General features: G+C 41.8%; 1 protein-coding gene and 1 long non-coding RNA gene across 6 annotated transcripts in view; both read right to left on the minus strand.

Annotated features, from left to right (window-relative positions):
* Positions 1–3,700, minus strand: part of LOC103988653 (ubiquitin carboxyl-terminal hydrolase 5) — a 48,930-nt gene extending 45,230 nt beyond the window's left edge. The window contains exon 1 of one of the 2 annotated variants that reach the window (XM_009407252.3): positions 3,330–3,700. In XM_009407252.3, coding sequence (XP_009405527.2) covers positions 3,330–3,454 — 125 coding nt within the window. In that variant the 5' untranslated portion in view covers positions 3,455–3,700. The remainder of the gene's footprint in view (positions 1–3,329) is intronic. The other variant, XM_065187941.1, reaches the window with a different exon arrangement.
* Positions 3,701–4,656: 956 nt separating this feature from the next.
* Positions 4,657–19,309, minus strand: part of LOC103988654 (uncharacterized) — a 35,103-nt gene continuing 20,450 nt past the window's right edge. For all 4 annotated transcript variants that reach the window (XR_010514347.1, XR_010514345.1, XR_010514344.1 and 1 more), the window contains 4 exons: positions 5,346–5,419; positions 5,194–5,257; positions 4,920–5,113; positions 4,657–4,831 (listed from right to left, as the gene is read on the minus strand). This is a non-coding gene — a long non-coding RNA (uncharacterized LOC103988654). The remainder of the gene's footprint in view (positions 4,832–4,919; positions 5,114–5,193; positions 5,258–5,345; positions 5,420–19,309) is intronic.

Raw genomic sequence — 19,309 nt, forward strand, 5'->3', positions numbered from 1 at the left:
TAGGCCTCCTAATCTTATTATACCATAAACAACAAGGCATCACTCAATATGAACTTTTCATGTTACTCGCTGCTTTCTTCATCTCAGCTGAAGCATTTTGCCATGCTATCGATAGAAGGAATCAATTTCTAGTTGGCAATTTTTTCTACAAAGAGAGGAGAAATGTTTCCACTGAATGCATCACTATAGGCTGCAAAATCATCCTATAGATACCTTTGCACCAGAGTTCAAGTGAATCAAGCATAAGCATCAAGACATAGATGCAGTGACATATTGAGAAACATAGCTTCATCAACAAGAAACAATCACTTCAATACAAATAGGACAGAAAATGTCAAGTGTTGCTGAATTCACTGGACATGAAGGACCAAGAAAATACAAGAAAACTAAGAAAGTATGCAAGAAAGGTCTTTAGGCCGTACAAGCTCTCTTATGTATAAGACTTAGCAGGTAAAAAGTTAATCTTGTCAACTTACAAATTCCAGCTAAAGAGATTTCAACTCTCAAAATTTTAGTTTCAAATAAATCAAATAATGGTCCGATAGGCATTAAAAAAGATACTCTTAACTCTAGAACTCTCAAGTAATTAGTTTTAAAGGAATTAAACATTGGTAGAACCATTATTTATCGGTTCGAGTTCGACAAAGGACCATTGTCAAACCATATAGATTGGTACCAATTGGTATTTATAGGTCAGCAAACTGTCATGTACACCAAGACTATATCGGTTCAATCAATTGTTAAAACTAGTTGTAAATTGAAATTAAAATCCTTAGTTTAATTACAAAAATACTTGTCTAATTGTATGGCCAAATAAATTAGCTAAAATAGGACTAAATTAGCTGTAACCAGACTTAAACAGGACTTGTTTGACCAAACAAATTAGCTAATACTAGTCATCATAAAGTTCAATCTGAAATTGTTGGAAAATATAAAAACCTTTCATACTACTGACAAAATTCGGAAAGAAGACCTGGTTAACCCTCTCCTTCCTAACCTGATTAGCAGTGAGATAAAAACATCATCTTTCACACCAAGTTCCAATACGAATAAGCTGTATTCTCTTTCATAACTGGATAAGATTCTTTTCCTCACCCAAAACCACGTAGAAATCCTCCTTTGACTAAAAGATTGTTTGCATCAAGCTGCACAATAATCTTATGCACTATTTTAAAGAATTTGTCCATCAAAAGGCTGCATTAAGATGTCTTGGACTGAATTTTGCTGAATTGACCAATTTCCAGGCATTTTCACTGGTTGAAGGCTAATATGAGCCTGAAAAACCGTATTAGAGACCCAAGTTGATGGGAGAGAGGTCAAGCCACATTGTACCACACAAGCATCTAGGTGCATAAAATACCAAATCAAGCATCACAGAGATCGTCACAATCTTCCTGTGCCCTCAGATTCTTGTTGTCGTCTCACTCGTCCTTCCTCCATCCCTTCAAGGCAAACTTTTCATAAGGTTGTTTCACATATAAAGGATCCTACTTCCTAAAGTTCTATCACTGTTCCACTTCCATCTGGAAAAAAGATGATATTTCTCAGGGTGAACTTCAAATTTTGATATACAACTGTCTCAACATCTTAAGCTTGAGTTATGGATTTCAGGTGTCTTTGGTTGCACCAAAAGATCCCACAAAAATGAATATTTCATTAAACATTTGCCTCTTCAAATATTTGTTGAGTAGAAAACTCAAATTTCTGGAAAATTCTATTAGATATTTAGGAAACCTTCACTTTTCATTTTCCAGATTGTTTTTCTCCAAAAACGAAAACTAAGTTCTCCATTTCTTCTTTCTCACTGTTTTTCATCCATCCATCAACAAAAACTAATTTACAGCCTATTCCTTTCCTTTTCTTACAATTCACATGTATGCTTCTCCGACAAATCTTCTCCACCATTTTACTAGCAACTGAACAGAGCCTTAGCAAAAAATTTTGACCTGATTGATGACTGAAAATATGAAAAGAGGTTTCAAGAGATTACCAAAAGGTACACCAGTGCACGAGGCTTCCATCAATGTAGGATCTTCCCAAGATCAATGTACATAGTCTTACCTCTAAATATAGAGAGGTTGTTTCTGTTCAAGAGGGTAACAGCATTTGCTAAATTATTATACAAACAGTTCTGCTTCACCCGTATTAGAAAGTTCCACACAATGTAATGTCTTTTACACCTCCTATCGATCAATGCTTTCTGCTAAGGCAAGTAATTCCACTCAGTAGCCTGAACAGGATTCACTCTTGTTGCCTGTGGATTCTACCCTCTACTCAAGCTATCTTATTTCTTTGGTAAATCTCTGCCCATTTTTCATCAATAAAGATACCTTGTCAAGGAATGACCAGGTGATCATTTCTTGAGCTGTTAAAAAATTGCTTTCTATATTGCTATTGCATAAGGCTTTGTTTAAGAGATGCATATCCCCTTTTTTGTTTGGTCAAAAAACATCACCGAACAATAGATTCACCTAAACATCAGATTATTTGCGACCTTATTTGCCAGCAACAATTATTTAACACCTACCAAAGCCCATTGTTGCCAAGGCCAAGCATTGTGTTCCCTGATCATGTGTACCTGAAAGCAGAACAACTACTGCCAAACAGTTTATTTTCTTAAGACATGCAGTTGACGAAGTTGGACTCGACAAAACTGTATGTCTTTTTCATCTCCAACTTACTTTATGATCTCCAAAATTTCACACATATACCTACTTTATGAGCAACTTTATTTTTAAACTCGTTATCGAAGTTCAATCAACTTAATCCACATACTTCAATTATATAATCATCCTCCAATTCTTTGTTAGCCAAATCCACATTTTGTTGGCTCCTCAATTATTTCTACAGTCTACAAATTGTTAAAGATCCTTTCAAATATCCAGACATGTTTACAAGACGTTGTAAGTATCAAAGAAGAAAATTATCAAAAGGAAGAAAGAAGGGGGAAATTGAAAAAAAAAAAAAATCTAGCAAATAGCGATACATTATAAGGAAAATGGATTCGTAAAGGCCTCATAGATGACCAAGAACCTAAGATAGATCAACTTTATGAAAGAAAAATGTGCATCAACATGCTGAGTTCCTACGTTCTCCACTAGGAAAAATAAAAAAATTCAAACCACTCAAGAATGTCGGTTCTTTTTCAAAACCCCAAAACAGAAAAAAAAAAAAAAAATGATTTTTAACCGCTGAGGTTGAGAAAATACCAAAAAATGCCGGATCAAAACCTACACTGCCGCTCAAACAACGATGCAGGAAGATATCACAAATCCACAAAGAATCTTGAAAGGAATTTTTAAGAAATTAAGAAAGATCAGATATTTCACCTATGGGTGATGAGGAAGAAGATGTCGCCCTCCTTGGCAAGGGATTCGGCGGCGATGGTGATGTCTCTGATGAGGACCCTTTCTTCCTCCGGACTGAGATCCACCGCCGAACCAGAAGCCTCCATCTCCTCCCGACACCACCGCCAACCCTCCTCCTCCTCCTCCTCCTCCTCCTCCTCCAGCGGTGGGCCCCGGCGAGAGCGAGCACTATGGCCCCTGCGCGTGCTCCGAGCCTATGGCTATGAGAGAGAGAGACAGAGAGAGAGAGAGATTACGGTCCGGGTCACTCGCTAGCAAAGAAAAAGGCGTGTTTTGGGATCATGTTCATGCATTGGCGAGTCCGGAGGCAAATTGACGACATTCAGCTACCTCGTTGTAATCTTAAGGTTGAGGTTGTGTTCCGTATGGGCAAACTGTTTGGACCGTCGCCAATATGATTTTTTTTTCTTTTTTATCCGTTCTTTTAGAAAATACTCAGCTAGATAATGCACAATCTATCTTTAATCAAGGCTATTTTGTGCCAATAAAATTCTTAGCTTTCTTCGTTATTTGTTCGATCCACCTTGACGTTGTTTTTGCGGAGGGATGACGATATTTTGTTCGAGATTTGCTCAATTACTAATTATTCTTTGTATCATAAGTCCATTGATGCCACCGGATGTTATAACTCTATCGAAGTATCGCTGGGGTGGCAATGTAGCATTTGGTAATTCTCGCTAAAATTAATATTAAAATTAACTCGATCGAAGTATCGTTGGTAACGGGAAACTGAGGGGAAAAGGTGTTTTGATTTAGCTTAATCATGTGGCACTTAATCTTTCACCAACATTCCGTATACTTGGTGGAAGAGCATAATATAAGATCGCTATGAATCCAATCAAAGTGAAGCCTCCTGGATGTCCAACCACGAAGCGGCATAGATAATGGTGGCTGACGAATGGTTAAGAACGATCACAGATAATTCCCTTATTTACTGTTGAACTTTTCAGCTTGAAATGGGGGATGAGGATGAGATTGGGATGATATGCCGCACCGAAGGCACATGGCCCATGGAGTTGTTACTTTTTAAAGTTGCTCAACTAACAATAGTTTATTAGTTTCTGCTCCGAGTGAAAGATGTGGTTCTCACTGAATCGATCCACAGAGTTGAACATTATCTCCAACTACTATTTGTTTTTTCCGGTCATGTCAAGTTGCAGCCACTTAACAACTTATTGAAAGTCTCATCTTCCACATCCATTGGACTATAATGCGAAATTGAAATGCACAATACAATCTAAAATGCAAAAAATATCACTTCTAAGAGGTACGGAGTATAGGTTGGATGAACAAAAACAAGCAGATATAAGATTTGATACTGTCTTGAAATATGGAAAGAGAGGATATTACAGAAATTGAATTTTTTTTTTTTTTTTCAATACAAGAACACGCATAGCACATGGAAACTTTTGCCAAGTTTGTCATCTCAGCTCAGAACAGATAACGAATCTTATATCTGACTCCTGCACAGTTGAATTCAAAGAAATAAAAAAGACATACCTGAATTGAACATAATTTTGCATTCCACAAGTATGGTTTGGATATCTTTACCTGCTAAAAAATGACTCTGACATGTTAAAACGATAGGGCAACTTGAAGGACTCAAACAAGAGAATGGAATTCACAGGAGTAAGCCTCCAGAAGAGTAACTCCTCACACATTATGGCTAGATCCTACCACGGTTGGTTGACCTTGAAATAAGACCAAATCATGCTGGTAGCTTGAGCTTGACATTGTTCTTCCAACTGTGAATGAAAAAATCATGATGTAGAGAAAAAGGAAAAGAAAAACACTATAAAAGTTTCATAAAACAACTATTATTTACCTATTTAAGTAGTAGTAGAAGAAATCCGCATAAAGCAATGTCTGTGCCAATCCAGGTATCCATGCTGCAGACAAGGCAAAATGCGAGTAAGAAATACTCAATATAACTATACTTCCATAAGAAAGAACAAAAGAAAAGATGTGAATTCATACTTATCCAATGAACACAGTGAGGCTCAGTGAAGTAGCGGTAAATCCAGTTTAGGATGTCAAATGCTCTGTATGCTCTGCATCAGGAGATATTTTACCAAGTGATTCGGATTGTCCAATTCAATTTTCAGTGTTCAACTTACAAAAGGCACTTTGGCTAAGAAAATCTTGAACATAAGGCATAACATAGGTTGACATATGAACCAATCAACAATCAGTGAGCACAATTATCATCATATGGTGCCACAAACACTGAAAATTGACTGATTTGATATTACCGTTCAATTCAAATTAGCGGAAGTTTGCGGTATTCACTATAGAAATTGTGGAAAAAAAGTGTCCTTATGCACAAGGCGCCCACCTAGGATCTAAGAAAGATCAATGACCACAACCATATAGCCTAGGTGCTATATCTGTGATTTAAACTTTTGGTTACTCAAGTCGCAAGAGAACCATACCAAGACACCAAGACTTGTCCTTTATTCACCATAAAAATTATAGCTAACAATGTTATCGCTTAAATAGAAGATATTGTGATGGAATGGATTTAGGTACAAAAATAATAGTACAATAATTATACAATAAAATATTTAGACACCATAGAAAAACCTTTCTAGTATATTTAACAATTGTTGAATGGTTTTTGTATAGAAGAGAGTATATTATGATTTCTGAAATATGTTTCACTTTCCAAAGCAGTTGGGAAGAAACAGCAGGAAGTTTTAGATGTTCTCTATCAATGTTTGACGTACTGCCCGAAACAGTACGAAACAGGCAGTATGTACCAATCCGCCAACTACTCCCGAAACGATACGAAATGGGCACAGTACATACCGGTCCGCCAACTGCTCGTACATGAACCAGCCTATTTCGGGTAAGCAAGGAAAGGGTAAGGCATTTAGCTAGTGGGATTGGAAGTCGGAATCTTATGGAATTTCTCTTCAATTTTAAGGTATTTAGCTTCATTTTATGTTTTATTTATCATTTCATATAATTAGAGGCATATTAATATATATTTATAAAGATTAAACATGATTATTAGTCCCAATTAAATCTATTGTCTTACATTTAGACCCAAATTAGTGATCTTTAAGGTTAATTACAACCTTATGCATTTTATTTGTCTCATATGCACTCTATTCTTAATTAGGTATAATAAAATTATCATTAAATTAGAATAAAAAACCTAAAAAAGAATTTTTGTGAATTTTTTTATCATTTTTCATCTTTTTCCAAAAACTGGTACGTACCAGTCCGTGTACTGGCATACCAACATACGATACGTATGTATAGGTCTGCCTGTGGACTGATACCACCAGCACAGTATGGCGGTCCTTGTTCTCTATCATAAGGACATTCTATAAATGATTTTCTAAAGCACAAATAAGAACCACGAAGTGGATAATTTAACTAATATATATCATGAATCACAGAAAATCTACCATGAAAATCTAATAGAAAGTGAGCATTAAAAAAGTTAAGATACTGATGAGCATGCTGAAAATGATGGTAGCAAGTCTCACAAAGAATGGTAACCAAGGTACTCAGGAAATTGAAAAAAAGGTATTATTACAAATGTAATTGAGAGTAAGGACTTAATATCTGGTGACAACTTCAGTGAAATGCACTTGTAACAAAAAAACACAAACATTCATAACTCTTTAAAGTAAAAAGTTCCACATATTAAAACAAAGAAGTAACTGTAGTATATCATTATACAAGCTTCACATTTTCCAGTTGTGTGGACACACACATCAAGGTAGATGTGAACTAGGTTCACTACATGAATGAAATCCAGCACCTTAGTCTTCTTTGTATGAAGCCAAGACAAAGCAAGATATTATGCTGGTCATCCGTAGGCATCATATGAACCACGTTATACTGTCACGGACATAGCTGGTTTTGCCTAAGTCATGCGGTACCCTTGCGTGTCCGTCCGTAAAGGTCAACCTCCCCGAAGCCTCCCCGGTCCCTTAGGACTTACGAAAGAGGAAACGGGTTAGAGAGAACGCCTCACTCGGGATCCACAAGCAAACATTCCAAGAAACACTTCATAGACAATGCAAATTACAAACAAACTTTACAAACTCTAAACAGTTGCACAACAAAGGGTCAAAATTATCCATTCTAGACACCATAGAAAAACCTTTCTAGTATATTTAACAATCGTTGAATGGTTTTTGTATAGAAGAGAGTATATTATGATTTCTGAAATATGTTTCACTTTCCAAAGCAGTTGGGAAGAAACAGCAGGAAGTTTTAGATGTTCTCTATCAATGTTTGATGTACTGCCCGAAACAGTACGAAACAAGCAGTATGTACCAATCCAGCAACTACTCCCGAAACGATACGAAATGGGCACAGTACATACCGATCCGCCAACTGCTCGTACATGAACCAGCCTATTTCGGGTAAGCAAGGAAAGGGTAAGGCATTTAGCTAGTGGGATTGGAAGTCGGAATCTTGTGGAATTTCTCATAAATTTTAAGGTATTTAGCTTCATTTTATGTTTTATTTATCATTTCATATAATTAGAGGCATATTAATATATATTTATAAAGATTAAACATGATTATTAGTCCCAATTAAATCTATTGTCTTACATTTAGGCCCAAATTAGTGATCTTTAAGGTTAATTACAACCTTATGCATTTTATTTGTCTCATATGCACTCTATTCTTAATTAGGTATAATAAAATTATCATTAAATTAGAATAAAAAACCTAAAAAAGAATTTTTGTGAATTTTTTTATCATTTTTCATCTTTTTCCAAAAACTGGTACGTACCAATCCGTGTACTGGCATACCAACATACGATACGTATGTATAGGTCTGCCTGTGGACTGATACCACCAGCACAGTATGGCGGTCCTTGTTCTCTATCATAAGGACATTCTATAAATGATTTTCTAAAGCACAAATAAGAACCACGAAGTGGATAATTTAACTAATATATATCATGAATCACAGAAAATCTACCATGAAAATCTAATAGAAAGTGAGCATTAAAAAAGTTAAGATACTGATGAGCATGCTGAAAATGATAGTAGCAAGTCTCACAAAGAATGGTAACCAAAGTACTCAGGAAATTGAAAAAAAGGTATTATTACAAATGTAATTGAGAGTAAGGACTTAATATCTGGTGACAACTTCAGTGAAATGCACTTGTGACAAAAAAACACAAACATTCATAACTCTTTAAAGTAAAAAGTTCCACATATTAAAACAAAGAAGTAACTGTAGTATATCATTATACAAGCTTCACATTTTCCAGTTGCGTGGACACACACATCAAGGTAGATGTGAACTGGGTTCACTACATGAATGAAATCCAGCACCTTAGTCTTCTTTGTATGAAGCCAAGACAAAGCAAGATATTATGCTGGTCATCCGTGGGCATCATATGAACCACGTTATACTGTCACGGACATAGCTGGTTTTGCCTAAGTCATGCGGTACCCTTGCGTGTCCGTCCGTAAAGGTCAACCTCCCCGAAGCCTCCCCGGTCCCTTAGGACTTACGAAAGAGGAAACGGGTTAGAGAGAACGCCTCACTCGGGATCCACAAGCAAACATTCCAAGAAACACTTCATAGACAATGCAAATTACAAACAAACTTTACAAACTCTAAACAGTTGCATAACAAAGGGTCAAAATTATCCATTCTAGACACTTATTCCTTCGACGTCCTCGTCGAAACCTTTGTGAACACTGCAACTCCTCGCCTTTGCTGAGTCTTCAATCTTCTACTCCAGTTGCAATGCGCCTCTTGACTCCCAGCTGCTCTCCGCTACTGTTTTTGAGTAGTCGTACTTTTGATCCGCTATGCTGCTTCAACTCACCAATGACTCTGACTCTGGTGTGGGGTTGGTTGAGTTGTGTTGATCCTTGTTGAGTCCTGCGAATCCTCCAGATGAACGAAAAGACCATCCTTACTGCGTCAGTCTCTCAAATGCCTCATGCTGCTTGAACTGGGTGGATGCTTGTTGGAGCTTTAACGAGCATCGTCTCGCAAACTTCTGAAGTTTCGGGTCCTTCCTCCACAAAATTTGCCCATTGACTCTTCTTTCACTTAGTTGTCACTTCCAAGTAGGTTCGCATCACATCCGCTTTCGATTGGCATTTCGTTGGGAAATGAAGCAGACAATCTACTCTCAGTAGCACTGATCACCGTTGGTGAGGATTTGACAACTATTGTCTTCCATTATCCTCGAATGGTCTTTAAACCTGTGCAGAGCTCCTCCGCTGGATAGATAAGAGAATTAGGGTACTCAGTTTCGCCCATTCTCTTAAGGGTTGAGAAGGCAAAGGTTACTTGACTTCACCCGCCTTCTCGAGGTTGTACTCCATGCATCGAGCTGGTTACTGGCCTTTGCCTGCTCTTTGCTCACACTTCTAAAGCACTTGAAGTGTTTGCACTCCTTGCGTTGAGTTAGTTACTGTGATTCACCTTCTCAATGCCATCGAACTTCTGGAATGCAGGAAGTTTTCACTCCAACTTGGAATAATTCTCTAATAGATTTGTTCGCCTCTGGGATTGTACCGTCTTCTCCATCAACCCTGTCGCCTACTCCACTGAGTAGCAAAGGTACAGCACCGCGTACTGCCTGCTTCGTTCCTTGGCCGTGCACTCTTGCATGACCCGAAGTCCTTCACTTTCGGCTATCTTGATGAGAAGCTCGTTGACACCGGTCTTACAAAGTTTCTTGGCATCTGCCCTTCAGCCTTGTCTCGGTACTTAGAGTTTGCCTCTGCATGCTCCACCTCCTCGGCCCCTTTCACGACCGAACGCTCTCCCTCCATGAGAGCAAGGGATCAATGACTTTCACGGAAGTCCCGCCTCTGCGGTACCATGGCGCTGCCATGTGCTAGTCATAGGTGCCCAGCAAGCCAATCACGTGAGTGATGGCACGTGTGACTTGATACAGAATCTTTTTGCTTATTATATTATGGCGTATATCACTTTATAACTATTGCATAAATGCATATATATTGTGATGTCCTTGGATTTGTGCAATGGGAATCGGATCGTGATGAGATCACGATAATGAGATCGATTCACCTTTAAATACATATCCTAAATAATCCCGGTCATAGGTTACTCGAGAGGGACATCGTGATAACCGGATAGACTGGTGTGCTGTATACCCGTCCATATGATGGATGCAGCTGGTCTCATAGCTGCTCGTGTAGGGACACTAGGGATACAGTACAGGTGCTCATTGGAGAATGAGTTCACTGATTGATCCGCTTACGGAATGCTGGATGGTTGATGATGCCTTATTGTCAGACAGCGATTCCATAGTCCTAGTGGTGTATCTGGTCCTTAGACTTGAGACACCAAGGATGTCCTGTATGAGTGCTCCACTCTTTGATACCAGACTTATAGGTTTGACTGTTCTCAGATCTAGTACAGCTGGTCATTGGGAGTGGTAGTCGACCTTACGAGGGCTATTGAGTGTCGACAGAGGATCATCCACTCTCGGCGTCATGAGAGGAATATCCTATGTGTTCTTGCTCAGACAAATCCCTGGCCAGGGTCATTCGGGTTGAGAGAGAAAGAGTTCTCCGGGAGAATCCGATTAGAGCGAGACTCGAGTAGAAACCGTATGGGTCTGACAGCACCATGCTCGATATACGGTCTCTGGGATATTAGATGGATGAGGGACTATAGGTACATGGTAACTGAGGACAGACAGGTCCAATGGATTGGATTCCCCTGTATCGTCTGGGGACTACGGCGTAGTGGCCTAGTACTTCCGTAGTCGATGAGTCGAGTGAATTATTACAGAGATAATAATTCACTAAGTTAGAAGGAGTTCTAACAGGTATGACTCACGGCCAGCTCGATATTGGGCCTAGAGGGTCACACACATATGGTAGGCATTGCGATGAGTAGAGGTTCGGATATGAGATATCCGACGGAGCCCTTGTCTTATTGGATGCAGATCCAATACCCACTAGGGAAAGGACCCATTAGGGTTTTGACACGGGATCTCTATAAATAGGAGGGATTCACAGCCTCATAGGCTAGAGTCTTTGCTTGCCCTTCCTATTCTCCTCTCCCTCTCCACCTCAGAGTAGGCCTGGAGTTTTGAGGAGCGTCGTCGCAACCCTGCTGTGTGGATCACCGCTAGAGAGGAGGACGCTTGACCTCCTTCACCCTCTCCTAAGGATCTGCAAGGAAACAGGGATATACGATCTCCCTAGGTAACACAATCTCTATACGCAGTTTTGTGTTTTTGCGGATTTTTTCGCACCAATCTTCGCACGACGACGAACATCTTTTTGGGAATCGGGGATTTTTGTTTTCTTGTTCTTCCGCTGCGCATATGATGTCGCCCCCAATGATTTCCCAACAGTGGTATCAGAGCCAGGTTGTTCGTGCGAATGATTGGTTTTGAACTGCGTGTATTGTGTTTAGGAAGAAAATTGACGTCAAAATCGTTGACGCAAAAGCGAGGAAGGGCAGCAACAGTTGCTACCCTCGATCTGCATGCCTGCAGCCACCTGCAACGGCAGCCGCAGCCGCAGCCAGGCAGCACAGCGCTAGCGCATGCGCAAGCGCTGTGCCTGCAGCAGCCGGCCGGCGGTCTGCTTGCTGCCGGCGGGGCTGGCAGCGTGGGCTGAGGCACCGCAGGGCAGAGCCGCGGGCAGAGGCGCCGCGGGGCAGCAGCGCGGGCTGAGGCACCGCAGGGCAGCGGCGCCTGTGGCCGCTGCTCCCACGGGCAAAAACCCCGCAGGGGCGGCCGCCAGCGAGGCAGCACCGCCTGCGGGCGCTGCCTCGCCGGCAGAACTGCCCGCGGAGGTGGCGACGCCCGCAGGCGAGGGCAGCGCCCCGCCCCTCGCCGCACAGGCCGCCGCCGGCAGGGTGGCGGCGGCGGCAGCAGCGAAAAGGGGAAAGGGCATTAGGGTTTTCTGGGAAAAAGACAGTTTTGCCCCTCGGAATTTGAGAAATTCCAGTTTCTGTCTTTTGTCCAAATTACGAAAATACCCTTAGGAATTGAGAAATTCCCTACATGTCCCTGATTTCAGAAAAATATTAATTAATTAAAAGGTTTAGTTGATTATTATTTTTTATTATTATCTAGTAGTCCTACATGATGATGATTATTTATACATGTGATGTATGATGTGTGGACGGATGATCATGGACCGTGTGATGTGTGTACTTGTGATTATTATTATTGAGGTCTGCGAACCTCCATTATATTTCTCGTTTATTGTCGGGCCTGCGTGCCTATGATTAAGTTGTAATCACATGAGGAGGCGCAGCGGGAGCGTGGATGCGACAGCAGGACCCACGAGACGGACGATCGTGATGCATGGAGATGCATCAAGATGTCGACGAAACCGACGAGGACGAGATGGACGATCACAGGGCATGGAGATGCACCGTTGCACACATAGATCTTGATGTGAGTGATTAGGCCTACTGGCTCGGGCCTAATCATATTAGGTTGTGGTCCATGATCATCTGATGTGATTGCTTATACACATACTAGATAAGTATATATATTTGCATGCGATGTAGATATATATTAAATATGTATATGTGTGACATGTCATATTAGGAGACCAAATTATAGAAACATCTCTCGATAATATTAAGTCGGTAAACGTGAGGCAATTAGATTGACCCACGTGGCCTTCCATCGTTATGAGTAGGAACCGAATCCCGGTGTAGGTTGAGTTGGTCGAGTCCCTCGAGACTCACCTATATCGCGATTCGCTATCTTGCTTACGACATAGAGATGTCACCGGTGACCTGAGGACATGGTATGCTTGGTCGAGTCCCTCGAGGGTATATCATCAAATCAGACTCATCTTGTAACGAAGGTGTTGACTTAACCGAGCATCATGGTTGGTCGAGTCCCTCGAGGCCATGGTGATTCGGAGGCCGAACAGGACGGGAATCACAAGGAGTTGTGATCGGTAAGAGTTGCCTACCTTTTAGGCTTAGTGTGATTGGTCGAGTCCCTCGAGGTTACACTAAGACGCTGATTGGATCCTGATCCCCACTAGAAGTCTGCCAGAGATTTCCGTTTCACGTGCTGAGGGTGTCGCGTGACTCGTTAGTAAAATAGTGGGAGCATATTAAGATAGAAGTCCATATCTTGATAGTTTACTTCTTGCAAAATCTGCATGTTATTCATTTTGCTACATCTTTATTTTCAGAAAATGTCGCTTTCAAATCCCTTACGTGGCATACTTGATGTCAACCGCCTCACTGGTCCAAATTATACGGATTGGCTCCGTAACTTGAGAATTGTTCTCACAGCGGAGAAAATCGTGTACGTCCTTGATACAGTGATGCCTACGCCCGAAGAAGGGGCAAGCGAGGATGAGATCGCTCGCTACGTGAAGTACATTGATGACTCCACTCTTGCTCAGTGCTATATGTTGGGCTCTATGACTCCAGAGTTACAAAGACAACTGAAAAGATGGATGCCAGATCCATTCTCCTACATGTCCGTAAATTGTTTGAGGAACAGGGAAGGACTCAACGATATGAGATATCCAAGAGCCTTTTCCGCGCTAGGATGACTGAGGGGACACCGGTTCAGAACCATGTCCTAAAGATGATTGAGTGGATAGAGAAACTCACAGGTCTAGGAATGGTCCTAGAGGATAACTTGTGTGTGGACATTGTGCTTCAGTCCCTACCAGATTCCTTTTCACAGTTCATAATGAATTTTAATATGAACAAGCTTGAGGTGATTATCCCAGAGCTCCTCAATATGTTGAGGGAGGCAGAGAGTACTATTAAGAAAGAGAAGCCAGTTCTCTACACTGGTGAGACCAGAAAGAAAAGGAAAGCAGAAAGGTCCCTTAAGAAGGGAAAGGGCAAGGGCAAACAAGGTAAAGCAAAGGTTGCTAAGAAAGACCCAACAAAGGACAAAGGCCAGTGCTTCCAATGTGGTAAAGATGGGCACTGGAAGAGAAACTGCAAAGAGTACCTTGCAGAAAGGGCGAAACAAAAGCTTGATGAAGCTTCAGGTACATTCATGATCAGTCTCCATTTGTCAGACTCTTATGATAACACATGGGTATTAGATACCGGTAGTGCTTATCATATATGCAATTCGTTGCAGGTTTTGGCAAGGCCTAGGAGACTAGAGAGAGGCGAGATGGACCTAAAGATGGGTAATGGAGCAAAAGTTGCTGTATTAGCTGTTGGCGAGGTCGCTCTACATCTGCCTAGTGGAGCTTTTATTGCATTAGATGCATGTTATTTTGTTCCTTCTATTATCAAAAACATTATTTCCATTTCATGCTTAACAGTTAGTGGATATAAATTTGTTTTTGAGAACAATGGTTGTTCGATATTATTAGATGATAAGATCATCACGAAAGGAACATTGCATAATGGTTTATTTATGTTAGACACCACTCCACATATCATGAATGTAAATGTGTCTAAGAGGAAACGAGATGAGGTGAACAATGCATACCTGTGGCATTGTAGGCTAGGTCACATCCATGGAAGAAGGATTCAAAAGTTGCTAAATGATGGATATCTAGATCCATTCGACTATGTGTCATATGCAACTTGTGAGCCTTGCATTCGTGGAAAACTGACCAACTCTCCATTTAGTGGAACTGGAGAGAGAGCCACTGAGTTGTTGGAACTCATACATAGTGATGTATGTGGACCCATGTCAACTCATGCCATTGGAGGTTACTCCTACTTCATTACATTTACTGATGATTTCTCAAGGTATGGATATGTGTACTTAATGAAGTACAAGTCCGAGGCCTTTGAGAAATTCAGAGAGTATAAGAATGAGGTGGAGAACCAGACTGGAAAGAGTATCAAAACTCTTCGATCAGATCGAGGAGGTGAGTACTTAAGTACAGAGTTTACTCACTTCCTCAAGGACCATGGGATATTATCCCAATGGACACCTCCTTATACACCTCAGCTCAATGGTGTCTCTGAAAGGAGAAATCGTACATTATTAGATATGGTACGGTCCATGATGAGTTTCGCTGACCTACCCATCTCATTCTGGGGATATGCCCTAGAAACCGCAGCTTACCTTCTGAACAGAGTTCCAACTAAGTCGGTAGTGTCTACACCATATGAGATATGGAAAGGGAAGAAGCCTGATCTTAAGGTTGTTAAGATTTGGGGCTGTTCTGCCCATGTTAAAAGACACAACCCCGATAAGTTAGAATCAAGGACAGAGCGATGCAAATTTGTGGGATACCCCAAGGAAACTTGTGGGTATTATTTCTATCATCTCGAGGACCAAAAGGTCTTTGTAGCTAAGAGAGCAGTGTTCCTTGAGAAGGAACACATTCTTGGCGGAGACAGTGGGAGAATGATAGAGTTGAGCGAAGTTAGGGAACCAAGCTCAAGCACCACTCTACAGCCCGAGTCTGTTCAGGTACCTAATACACAAGTATCAACTTTACGTAGGTCTGATAGAGTATCCCATCCTCCTGAAAGATATGTGGGACATATTAGAGCAGAGGATGTAGAGGATATTGATCCTCAGACCTACGAGGAGGCTATTATGAGTATAGACTCCGGGAAGTGGAAAGAAGCCATGAATTCTGAGATGGATTCTATGTACTCCAATAAGGTTTGGAACCTAGTTGATGCACCCGAAGGTATTGTACCCATCGGTTGCAAGTGGATCTTTAAGAAAAAGATCGGAGTAGATGGAAAGGTAGAGACCTATGAAGCAAGGCTAGTGGCTAAGGGGTATCGTCAAAGGCAAGGTGTTGACTACGACGAAACTTTCTCACCCGTAGCAATGCTAAAATCCATCAGAATTCTATTGGCTATTGTAGCACACTATGATTATGAGATCTGGCAGATGGATGTGAAAACCGCATTCCTCAACGGGAACCTGGAGGAGGAGGTGTATATGATGCAACCTGAGGGATTCGTGTCCAAGAACTGCCCAGATAAGGTGTGTAGGTTGCTTAGATCCATTTATGGACTAAAGCAAGCTTCCCGAAGTTGGAACATAAGATTTGATGAGGCAATCAGATCTTATGACTTCGTTAAGAACGAAGATGAGCCTTGTGTATACAGAAAGGTAAGAGGGAGCGCTATTAGCTTTTTGGTGTTATATGTGGATGACATCCTCATCATTGGGAATGACGTAGGAATGCTATCCACAGTAAAGACATGGTTATCTAGACACTTCTCCATAAAGGACTTAGGGGAAGCATCCTATATCTTGGGGATTAGAATCTATAGAGATAGATCCAAGAGGATGCTTGGCTTGTCCCAGTCCAGGTACATAGAAACCATTGTTAAAAGGTTTGGTATGGAAAATTCCAAAGGGCAAACATGAATATGATACCTTATGCTTCAGCAATAGGGTCTATCATGTATGCCATGCTATGTACTAGGCCTGATATAGCGCATGCTCTGAGTGTCACGAGCAGGTATCAGGCGGATCCAGGCTTGGAGCACTGGAAAGCAGTAAAGTGTATCCTTAAGTACTTGAGAAGGACTAAGGATCTTTTACTAGTATATGGAGGTAATAGCCTTAAGGTTGAAGGCTACACTGACTCAAGTTTTCAGTCTGATGTCGATGATAGCAAGTCGAATTCAGGGTATGTGTACACCTTGAATGGAGGAGCAGTGTGCTGGAAGAGTTCCAAGCAAGATACTACTGCTGACTCGACCATAGAGGCGGAGTATATTGCTGCATCAGATGCAACAAAGGAGGGAGTCTGGTTGAAGAAGTTCATCACAGATTTGGGAGTCGTGCCGGATAGTAAGGAGCCGATCTCCCTATATTGCGACAACAACGGGGCAATTGCTCAAGCGAAGGAACCTAGGTCTCATCAGAAATCTAAGCATGTTTTGAGGAGGTTCCACCTTATCAGAGAGATCGTGACCCGAGGAGATGTAGCAGTGGAAAGAGTTCCATCCGAAGATAACATTGCAGATCCACTGACAAAGCCGTTGTCTCAGATTGTCTTTGAGCGTCACAGGGGTCTGATGGGGATCAGACACATAGGTGATTGGCTTTAGGTCAAGTGGGAGATTGCTAGTCATAGGTGCCCAGCAAGCCAATCACGTGAGTGATGGCACGTGTGACTTGATACAGAATCTTTTTGCTTATTATATTATGGCGTATATCACTTTATAACTATTGCATAAATGCATATATATTGTGATGTCCTTGGATTTGTGCAATGGGAATCGGATCGTGATGAGATCACGATAATGAGATCGATTCACCTTTAAATACATATCCTAAATAATCCCGGTCATAGGTTACTCGAGAGGGACATCGTGATAACCGGATAGACTGGTGTGCTGTATACCCGTCCATATGATGGATGCAGCTGGTCTCATAGCTGCTCGTGTAGGGACACTAGGGATACAGTACAGGTGCTCATTGGAGAATGAGTTCACTGATTGATCCGCTTACGGAATGCTGGATGGTTGATGATGCCTTATTGTCAGACAGCGATTCCATAGTCCTAGTGGTGTATCTGGTCCTTAGACTTGAGACACCAAGGATGTCCTGTATGAGTGCTCCACTCTTTGATACCAGACTTATAGGTTTGACTGTTCTCAGATCTAGTACAGCTGGTCATTGGGAGTGGTAGTCGACCTTACGAGGGCTATTGAGTGTCGACAGAGGATCATCCACTCTCGGCGTCATGAGAGGAATATCCTATGTGTTCTTGCTCAGACAAATCCCTGGCCAGGGTCATTCGGGTTGAGAGAGAAAGAGTTCTCCGGGAGAATCCGATTAGAGCGAGACTCGAGTAGAAACCGTATGGGTCTGACAGCACCATGCTCGATATACGGTCTCTGGGATATTAGATGGATGAGGGACTATAGGTACATGGTAACTGAGGACAGACAGGTCCAATGGATTGGATTCCCCTGTATCGTCTGGGGACTACGGCGTAGTGGCCTAGTACTTCCGTAGTCGATGAGTCGAGTGAATTATTACAGAGATAATAATTCACTAAGTTAGAAGGAGTTCTGACAGGTATGACTCACGGCCAGCTCGATATTGGGCCTAGAGGGTCACACACATATGGTAGGCATTGCGATGAGTAGAGGTTCGGATATGAGATATCCGACGGAGCCCTGTCTTATTGGATGCAGATCCAATACCCACTAGGGAAAGGACCCATTAGGGTTTTGACACGGGATCTCTATAAATAAGAGGGATTCACAGCCTCATAGGCTAGAGTCTTTGCTTGCCCTTCCTATTCTCCTCTCCCTCTCCACCTCAGAGTAGGCCTGGAGTTTTGAGGAGCGTCGTCGCAACCCTGCTGTGTGGATCACCGCTAGAGAGGAGGACGCTTGACCTCCTTCACCCTCTCCTAAGGATCTGCAAGGAAACAGGGATATACGATCTCCCTAGGTAACACAATCTCTATACGCAGTTTTGTGTTTTTGCGGATTTTTTCGCACCAATCTTCGCACGACGACGAACATCTTTTTGGGAATCGGGGATTTTTGTTTTCTTGTTCTTCCGCTGCGCATATGATGTCGCCCCCAATGATTTCCCAACACCATGGTCATGGCCCTACTATCCGTCGCCTCATATCTGCATCTCTTTTCTTCACGATCAGTAGATATGTCTCTGTGGCACTCCTCCGAGTCCACCTCCATTCTAATTGATGCTTGATTTTGGGTAGCTAAGTCCCTCTGGACTCGTCGTCGCTTCCTCGCCCCTTTCGACCCCCTGCTTCAACACCTCTGTGTTCTCCAAGCAGCTCCCTTTGATCGATGGAAAGACAGACTGCAACTCCCATGCATGGCCTCTGCCATCACGTTGTAGGATTTGCACCGATTCTGTTCTCCTTAGCTTCCTTGGTAACAATGTTCGCTTACTAGACCTTGTTCTTTGACTTGTCGGGCTCCCTTAAGCAAATATGGGCTCTGGAGCAGTCCAACTCTCCAACTGCTTTGATCATACCTCTGCATGATCAAGTCCCTCCCTTGGGACTCACTGGTACTTGCATTCG

The sequence above is a fragment of the Musa acuminata genome, chromosome BXJ1-6 (genome assembly GCF_036884655.1).
Source record: "Musa acuminata AAA Group cultivar baxijiao chromosome BXJ1-6, Cavendish_Baxijiao_AAA, whole genome shotgun sequence".
NCBI classification, from domain to species: domain Eukaryota; kingdom Viridiplantae; phylum Streptophyta; class Magnoliopsida; order Zingiberales; family Musaceae; genus Musa; species Musa acuminata.